The sequence below is a fragment of the Rhinatrema bivittatum genome, chromosome 8 (genome assembly GCF_901001135.1).
Source record: "Rhinatrema bivittatum chromosome 8, aRhiBiv1.1, whole genome shotgun sequence".
In the NCBI taxonomy this organism is placed as follows: domain Eukaryota; kingdom Metazoa; phylum Chordata; class Amphibia; order Gymnophiona; family Rhinatrematidae; genus Rhinatrema; species Rhinatrema bivittatum.
Window position 1 is genome coordinate 187,883,610 of NC_042622.1, and position 9,623 is coordinate 187,893,232.

General features: G+C 46.9%; 1 protein-coding gene across 9 annotated transcripts in view; it reads left to right on the plus strand.

Moving 5' to 3' along the window:
* The window catches only part of GTF2I (general transcription factor IIi), a 240,633-nt gene extending 231,777 nt beyond the window's left edge, over positions 1–8,856 (plus strand). For all 9 annotated transcript variants that reach the window (XM_029612153.1, XM_029612156.1, XM_029612158.1 and 6 more), the window contains one exon: positions 8,781–8,856. In XM_029612153.1, coding sequence (XP_029468013.1) covers positions 8,781–8,839 — 59 coding nt within the window. In that variant the 3' untranslated portion in view covers positions 8,840–8,856. The remainder of the gene's footprint in view (positions 1–8,780) is intronic.
* Positions 8,857–9,623: the final 767 nt, after the last annotated feature.

Here is a 9,623-nt window from a genome sequence, read left to right on the forward strand (position 1 = left end):
AGAGTGAGTGGGGAAGAGAGAAGATGAGATGCTATGGGGAGAGGGGAAGAAAGGAGATTAGAGGAAGAATAGATGGAGGAAAAGTAAAGGAGAGATGCTGTGGGAGGGAGAAGGGAAGAGAGAAGATTAGATGCTGTGGAGGCAGGTTTCCCAAGAGTATGGCAGGGCTGCAAACCCCTGCGAAATATAGAAATATTATTAATGCCACCCTTCCTGGATCCCTGCCTCCCGCTTCTCCCTTCTCCAGTATTTCAAGTCACCAAGAGGACCATACTGTGCAAACTTACTCCCACAGGTCCCCCAAATTCCTGTCAGTGATTGGAAATGTTCTGTTTCCTAGCATGTACACAGATGGACTCAGGACCAGTGGGTTATGCTCCCCTGCCAGCAGATGGAGACGGAGCAAGCAGATGTCATAGTATATAAACTCTTGCAGTGACACCAGCCTGTCAGTATTCTCCATCTCCAACAGATGGTGAACGTGCATCTCCGTATGGGGATTGCTTCAGATTTTGGAAGGAGAATTTAAAATGGAATAAAGAAATCCCTGCTCTGCTGCAGTGATTCCAGATGGTCCCTCCCCCAGCTTGAGAATTTCTGAGATGATTTCCTTGATCCCTGAGATGTGTGCCTTGGTCCAGTAGTTGGGTTTCCCAGCATGGATTTAGCTGATTGGACAGCTTAAAGGCAGCAGGTGCAGGAGGCCCAGTGTGGCAGTGATGCCACATCCTCTTTCCCCCCGCAGCTGGAGACAGTCTCTGTACTCAGCCGGTGAGACTGAGCTCGGGTAAGTTTAAAAAAAAAAACGTAAAGGCAGAGACACTGTAGAGGGGTTTGCAGGACTTCCTCCAGTCTCTGTGATCAGCATGCTGTTCCGACGTTTGTTCCCGCTCCCGTGGGGTTTAGGGGACTGGGCAACCTGGTAGGTTGAGAGGCCCCGGTGGGCTAGGCCCTGGAGTTAGGCTTCTTGTCTGTGTTCTGTATGGTAGGCCGCAGCAGCATTTTTGGACGCTTCTGTGCATACTTTACTGCTATCTACAGCAGTGGTTCTCAACCTTTTTTCTGTCGGGACACACCTGACAGATGGTTCTCACATGCGTGACACACTGAACATGTGACCATCACCAGGCTATATGTAAACAAAATCTCTGCATTCCACAGGAACCCCCTCGACCCCCAACAATGGGTACAGAGCAGAACTAGGACATTCCCCGTTCAGTTTACCATACAAAAAAGATATTTCTGGTGACATCTCAATAACAGCAACATAAAGACTCTCTCCTACCAGGTGCAATAGCCCTCCTTATGAAAAAACAGTAATTTACCACCAATGCATGTTCTATTGAGAAAACACAACAAATAATATTGATACAAATGCCCACATGCTAATAAAATACTTCACCTCGGTGACACTCATAGAATCAACCTTCACCAAGTACAGAAAGACCACAAATTACAAATATGGAAACCCAAAAAAACTACTCTGCATTCTGTGCAAAACAAAATTATAGCATCTATCAGACTTCCAGGATCTGAAATAATGTACACAAACTAATGTGCACAAAGTTACACCTGCATTATGGAACTCAAACAGTAACAACCCTACCTAAGAAAAGGCAGCACTGCAAAAATTACACCAGGCCCTAAACACCAATACACCTCCTGTTAGGAAAACAGAACAAGCCAAGCTGCTATAGATCCCTCTCAAGAAACTACAAGCTCGCAGAACACCCTTAGCCGGGTCGCACACGCAGAACACAGATAGACCCTCACCAAACACAGAATAAAGTTCTATGTAAAGCCCCCATCCGCTGTTGGGCTGTTCATCGTTTTATGTAAACCGGAGTGATTTGTAATTCCCACAAGAACTTCGGTATATAAAAATTAAAAATAAATAAATAAATAAATAAAGTGACCATAAAGCTAATGTTTTTGTTTTTGCATTGTTTTACTGCATACAGAGTTTGGCTTCGTGCTGTTTCCAGTTCAGTTTTTGTCTCCACATTTCTATTTATACATTCCCTGAGAAATATAAAATAATTCTAAAACTAGAATATAATAAATGTTTCAAACAACTGATAAATGGAACATCAAATCATTAAAAGTTTTCAAAATTATTACAAATTCTCCAAACACCAATAACATATTTCTAACAGCAGACACATCACATAATACCTAATAATTAAAATGGCAGTCAATCAAGAAAGATAATCTTAAAAAGCAACCTTTACTTACCCTCTCCAGTAACTCTCCTACTCCTTTCCCTTGTAGGTCAATAGCACATACCAGAAACACAAGGGCTGCTGAAGCTTTATTCTCATGCTCTTTTTCCTTAGGGCCCATGACTAGTCTATCTCACACACACACACACATCAGTCACCTGCCTGACCAATCTCTCTTTATCCCAGGACAAGCAGAATGCTAGTCCTCACATAAGGGTGATGTCACTGGACGAAGCCCTATCACAGAAAACTTTCTGTCAAAGTTTCTAGAAACTTTTGACTAGCACACTGAGCCCACTGAGCATGCCCAGCATGCCATGATTCCCTGAGCCACAGGGGTCTCCCTTCAGTCTTCTTTTTTCCGCGCTGCTGTTAGCCTCGCGGGTAAGGAGCCCTGTGTGATAAATTCCCACTCGGAAAAACTTTAAAATATTTTGGAAAAAGTTATTCCACTCACCACCGGTGAGTGAAATAATTTTTCCGGTCGATACCGTTAACTAAAAATCCAGTCAGAAGGTCGTCGAAGGCTGTCCGGCCTTCGACATGGTTACCGGGTTTAAAAAATGCCCAAATTGTACTCGCACCATGTCCATAACGGACCCGCATATTGAATGTGTGCTATGTCTAGGCGAGAGACACGATGTATCGACATGCCCAAAATGCGCTGAAATGACACCGAAGGGCAGGCGAGCGCATATGGAATAGATGGAGCATCTTTTCCATCTTCAATTGCTGCCGTCGACTTCGACTTCAACACAATTGTCTCTGGCTGGAGCGGTTAAAATGTGGTGTTGAAAACGCGACGTCGTCCGGACGAATCCGGTGACCGATCATCTCCGACCCCTTCTCAGTCGTCTATAAAGTCTACCTCGATAATTGAAACAAAGAGCGTCGAGCATCGACAAAAGCACCAGCATCGCCATCGAAGACCTCTGGATCCAGATTCAGACACGATGCCCGGAGTTCCTTCGATGCCTATCGAACCAACTCCTAAGAAACCTCAGAGGGATGAGTCATTGATGCCCTCGAGGCCTACGACTCCCAGGCGATCCCCACCAATATCGGTGCTGGGGACCGTGCCACCACAGGGACTTGTGGAAAGGCCGGTTTCACCCTCACTGCCACCCCCTATAGCTGCTCTGACTTCATTAGCTATAAGGGCGGAACTGGACGGATATATCCGCCAGGCGGATCGAGATGCTATCTGAGAGATGCCTTCGATGCCAGCACTGGCGCCGATTCCATCACCGGTGTTGATTCCATTACCGTCGCCGGCACCGATGCCTGTAACAACACCGATGCCGGATCTGTCGTTGTTGGCTCCAATACTTGCCAAGTTGGACACTCATATCAGTGCCATTCCGGTGCAGCCATTAGATGCTCCGATGCCATGGCCTACAAGGGAAGAGATATCGAAAACTTTACCGATGCCTGAACCAACACCAGTTCCATTGGGAGTGTCTCATCCCAAACCTTCTTTCTCTCCATTATTCCAATCGAGGCCACCGATGAAACCCTTGATGCCCTCAATACCATCTTTCCATCCTCCATCGACTCCTCCACATCGACCTTCCTCGGACACCTCGATGAAGACACCAATACTTCATCGGAGGATGTCCTATTGGATCCCTCGCCTCCGGAGGAAAGGAGAAAGTCCCCTCCAGAGGACCCCTCTTTTTCTACTTTTGTTAAAGAGATGGCTGATACCATTCCTTTCCAGTTAGTATCGGAGGAAGATACCAGACAGAAAACACTGGAAGTTTTGCAATTTGTGGATCCACCAAAAGAAGTCCTTGCAATACCGGTGCATGAGGTGCTCGTGGAATTACAACACAGGTTATGGGAACACCCTTGTACCATACCACCTGTCAGTAAACGGACTGATGCCACCTATTTGGTACAGCACATTCCAGGGTTTCAGAAGCCGCAGCTACCTCACCAATCTGTAGTAGTGGAGTCGATCCAAAAGAAATCTAAGAGAATCAAGCCACATTCATCTAATCCTCCTCCTGGGAAGGAGCACAGATTTTTTGATACCATTGGACGAAAGAAGTTCCAAGGCTCAATGCTGGTTTCCAGAATTACGTCTCATCAGCTTTATATGACGCAGTACCAACGTAATCTGTGGAAACAACTGCAAGAATTATCTGAATCTCTTCCCCAACAGTTCCAGGATTCTTTCAATAACGTCATTTATAAAGGCCTGGAAGCTGGAAAACATGAGGTCAGAGCAGCCTATGACAGTTTCGAAACTTCATCCAGGATGGCTGCTACAGGCATTAGTACTCGCAGGTGGGCCTGGTTGAAGGCCTCAGACCTAAGGTCAAAGATACAAGAAAAGCTCACAGACCTTCCTTGTACGGGAGATAATCTCTTTGGAGACAAGGTACGTGAAACGGTATCACAACTCAAAGAGCACTTGGAAACTCTACGTCAGCTTTCCTCTGTTCTGCCAGAATCCCAGTCTTCTGCACGTAGACCTCCCAGGAAAGAATCAAAAAAGCCATATTACAGACCATGGAGATACTATCTCCCAGCACCCCGTGGTAGGTCATCAAGACCTGTGCAAAGAGCCCAAGTCCGACAACCAAGAGCATCTAGAGCTCAGCCTCCACCACAGACAGGCCCAGCCTCGGGATTTTGAAATCTCGCCAGAGAACAGAAGCCTTTCCGCCAATCCGACACCAACTCTACCTGTAGGTGGCCGGATAGCCTTTTTTCGTCAAAATTGGTCGCACATCACCACCGACCAATGGGAACTCTCAATCATATCTCACGGTTACCAGCTGGATTTTCTTACTTTTCCAAACGATACTCCACCCAGCTTGTCTTGGACAGCGCAAAATCATTCCATGCTTCTACAAAAAGAATTATCCACCCTTCTGAGAGCCAGGGCCGTGGAACCAGTTCCCCGACCTCAGCAGGGCAGAGGATTCTACTCCAGTTATTTCCTCATTCCAAAGAAAACAGGAGGCCTACGTCCCATATTAGACCTCTGGAAACTCAACCTACGGAAGAAAAATTCAGAATGGTATCCTTAGGCACCATGCTACCTCTACTTCAAACAGGAGATTGTCTCTGTTCTCTGGAACTTCAAGACGCTTACGCTCACATTCCAATATTCCCCCCTCATCACAAATATCTGCGCTTCCTGGTGGGACATCAGCATTTCCGGTATCGAGTTCTACTGTTCGGTCTTGCCTCAGCGCCTCGAGTGTTCACAAAGAGTCTGACGGTGGCAGCGGCCCAGTTACAAATGGAAAGTGTACACGATTTTCCCTACCTGGACGACTGGCTCATCAGAAGTCAGTCAAGGCAGGGAGCTCTCTCTCAAGCTCACAGTCAATCTAGTCCATTCATTGGGATTCCTAATCAACTACCAGAAATCCCATTTCATACCATCTTGCCTGATGCAATTCATCGGAGCAGATTTAAACACCTTTGGGGTAGATTTTAAAAAATAGCGCGATCACGTACTTTTGTTTGCGCACCAGGCGCAAACAAAAGTACGCTGGATTTTATAAGATACGGCTACGCGTGTATCTTATAAAATCCAGGATCGGCGCGTGCAAGGCTGCCGATTTTGGGCAGCCTGCGCGCGCCGAGCCACGCAGCCTGCCTCCGTTCCCTCCGAGGCCGCTCCGAAATCGGAGCGGCCTCGGAGGGAACTTTCTTTCGCCCTCCCCTCCCCTTCCCCTCCCTTCCCCTACCTAACCCACTCTCCCCGGCCCTATCTAACCCCCCCCTTACCTTTGTTCCTCGATTTACGCCTGCTAGAAGCAGACGTAAATCTACGCACGCCAGCAGACTGCTGGCGCGCCGTCATCCGACCCGGGGGCTGGTCCGGAGGCCTCGACCACGCCCCCGGGCCGGTGCCACGCTCCCGGTCCCGCCCCCGAAATGCCGCATCCCACCCCCGAAACGCCGCATCATTCGGCCCCGCCCCCGACACGCCCCGTTTAAAAAGCCCCGGGACTTACGTGCGTCCCAGGGCTCTGTGCGCGCCGGCGGCCTATGCAAAATAGGCGCGCCGGCGCAGGGCATTTAAAATCCGCCCCATAACGTCAAGAGCTGTCCTTCCAAAAGACCGTGCAGAGACACTCTCCTCATTAGCAAAATCTCTACACACACAGACACATGCGACAGCCCATCAGTTCCTAACTTTGCTGGGTCACATGGCTCCACAGTTCATGTCACTCCTATGGCCAGATTAGCCATGCGGATCACCCAATGGACATTGAGAGTGCAGTGGATACAAGCCATTCAACCACTGTCATCTCCAATTCAAATAACTCAACAACTACGTTCCTCGCTCCTCTGGTGGACGAACATAGACAGCTTGCTCACAGGCCTACCTTTCCAACAACCAATTCCGCAAGTAACTTTAACTACAGATGCATCCACCTTAGGGTGGGAAGCACACATAGGAAATCTCCAAACTCAATAGAGATGTGAGTCAGAACCGGAATCGGTTCGGTTCCGGTTCCGATTCAAATCTTATAATTTTTATCGTCCGGCCCGATTGTTTTTTTGTTTATCGGCTGTGCCCGATCTGATAAACAAAAAACCCACCCTGACCCTTTAAACCTGACCCCTTAGCCTCCCCCACCCTCCCAAGCCCCCCCAAAACATTTTAAAATCACCTGGTGGTCCAGTGGGGGCGCCGGAGCAATCTCCCGCTCTCGGGCCATCGGCTGCCACTAATAAAAATGGCGCCGATGGCCCTTTGCCCTTACCATGTGACAGGGTATCCATGCCATTGGCCGGCCCCTGTCACATGGTAGGAGCACTGGATGGCCACGCGCCATCTTTAAAAATGGCGCGGGCCATCCATTTCATAAGTTGCCCAAAGTGTTTTCCTGCTCACCTGAACTATCCTGTATACAGAATGGACAGCTCTGCTCTTGACAGGGTGCAGTGTGGGTGAGCTTCAGGCCTAACATATTTCCCTGCTCTGGATTTTGGGCTAGCGATCACATTCAGGGATTGCCTTGCTTGCCCTGAAACTCTTAATGCTTTCCTGCTGGCCAGCTATGTCTGGTGCTTTGGCATGTAGGATCTATCACAGTCCCTCTATTGCTGATTATTCTTTCAGGTGTTGCTTGGGTTTTCTGCCCCATATGCCTATTAGCCAAACATGGGCACACTTCTGCAGAGATATTTTGTCCTTCGGATGTCAGTGGACCGCAGTTTCTTTCTGGAGAGTTCTCGAGACCCAGTTGGTTTTTCGGTTGTCTTGTAACACTGAAGAAAACTGTGTGGTCTTCATCCAAGAGTCCTTCTCTTGTTTACATCTCTCAACTTTTTCCTGTATCCAGGAGGTTCTAGACCTACTGTCGTTGTCAGGGTTTCCTGCTCCAAAACCCTGCTTGTAATATTTTCTGTGATGCGGAGTATGTTTCTTGTTCGCACTCATATCATTCCCCTGCCTTAGGCACCTCTTCTATTCATCAGGGTTTGTCTCTCGGTCTTTTCTATGATTTTCTCTTTGTAGAACCCAACTCTTTTCCCGCATAGACCCCTTTGTGGGTCAGCTGCCTCACAGGCAAACGAGAGAGAGGTGGTGTTTCCAGCACGGTGCAGTTTCCCACTTTGTCCTGCTCAGACAGCCTATAGCTTGGGATTCACCCATGTGTGAAGATTAACATCTTGCCTGTCCTGCTTGAGAAAGCAGAGTTGCTTACCTGTAACAGGGGTTCTTCAAGGACAGCAGGATGTTAGTCCTCATGAAATCCACCTGCCTCCCCTGGGAGTTGATTTCTCCATGTATTAGCTATATTATGGATGAAATAAAGAATAGATGCCTGTAGTCTAAAATCAATCCTTTATTGAAGTGGAGACACAAGGGTAGCCCGACTCTGGCCGAGTTTCGCCGTTTCAAACGGCTGCCTCAGGGGCTTACAACAATCTTCTTGATTGTTTGTCTTTACAAGTGGAGATCCATTTTTGCGAACGCTTCAAGACGGAGCAGTATAAGAGATCATACAGCTCTCTATATGATCACCCTACATTCTTAGTTCATACATAACTAATGAATTCAAGAAGATTGTTGTAAGCCCCTGAGGCAGCCGTTTGAAACGGCGAAACTCGGCCAGAGTCGGGCTACCCTTGTGTCTCCACTTCAATAAAGGATTGATTTTAGACTACAGGCATCTATTCTTTATTTCATCCTGACGGCTATTATAGATCGCCTTCCTTTGTGCTTTCTGGGTCCTTCCCTTTCAAGGATCATGTCTTTTTCCCCCTGGAAGAATAGCTATATTATGGACTGAGGGACTTTGCCTAGGGGGCAGGTTGAGGACTACAGCTGCACATGCTCAGTAGGGCATGTTTGAAAGTTCTAAATTCTTTGAGATCAAAATTCTGTGCCGGGCTCCATCTAATGATGTCACCCATATGTGAGGACTATCATCCTGCTGAACTCGGAGAACACCTATTACTGGTAAGCAACTCTGCTGAATGGTTTTTTTATTTTTGTGTAAAATAGAAATTTGTTTTGAGTCTCACACATTCATTCACATTAATAAAACTGGAATTGTTTTATTCTGACATGTCTAGATGTATTAAAAAGAGAAAACAGTTCTCCAGTAAAGAAGGAATTTGATCCTACGTGGTAGAGCATCGCATTCCCCAGGTAACGATGATTGCATCTGTCAGGACATTTCTTGTACTAGAAAAGTAAATAGATGATGCCTGCCATCTTTTACTTTATCATAGCACTGCATCTGCAATGCTGTACAGCATAAATGTTAATTCATTAACACAAGGGTACAATAAATTAACACGATGTCAGGTACATAATAGGTACAGGTGTTCCCTGCAATTTAGAGCTTACTGTGCTTAGTAATATTGAATCGATTTTATTACTCCTGTGTTCCCTAGCAGTATCCAAAGTGAATAAATAACAAGAAAAATGCACACAACTCTCAAAGCACCTACTCCTTGAAACAGAAGTGCCCGGGCATGAACGTTACATAATAGAGATTTGACTACCTTATTTCAAATTGTAGGTAACTAGAGAAATTTACCTTTTTTATTCCATTTCCTTCATCCAATAACTTAATATTTCCATTTCTTTAAAGAATCTTGAGGCCTATGCAAGGCCTAAGTATCAGTGCCGCAGTGTGGAAGATCCATGTTTGATTCCCGAGTCCAGCTTCTGATTACAGGCCGATCAGTGCTGGCAGTGCCACAGAGTTGGGAAGGATCCCAATCATGATTCAACACAGGCACCTACTGGCCAGACTTAGTGCATGCATATCAAGCTCTGGAGGGAGCTATAGTCTGTGGCTTTAAGCATAGGGGGAAAAACCCTGGGAAGTTGCGAATGAAGGTGCCTGGTGCCTGGTGCCCGATAGATGCTAATTCCAGTCAAGCCAGAAGTCCAAAGGGGCAGGAGGA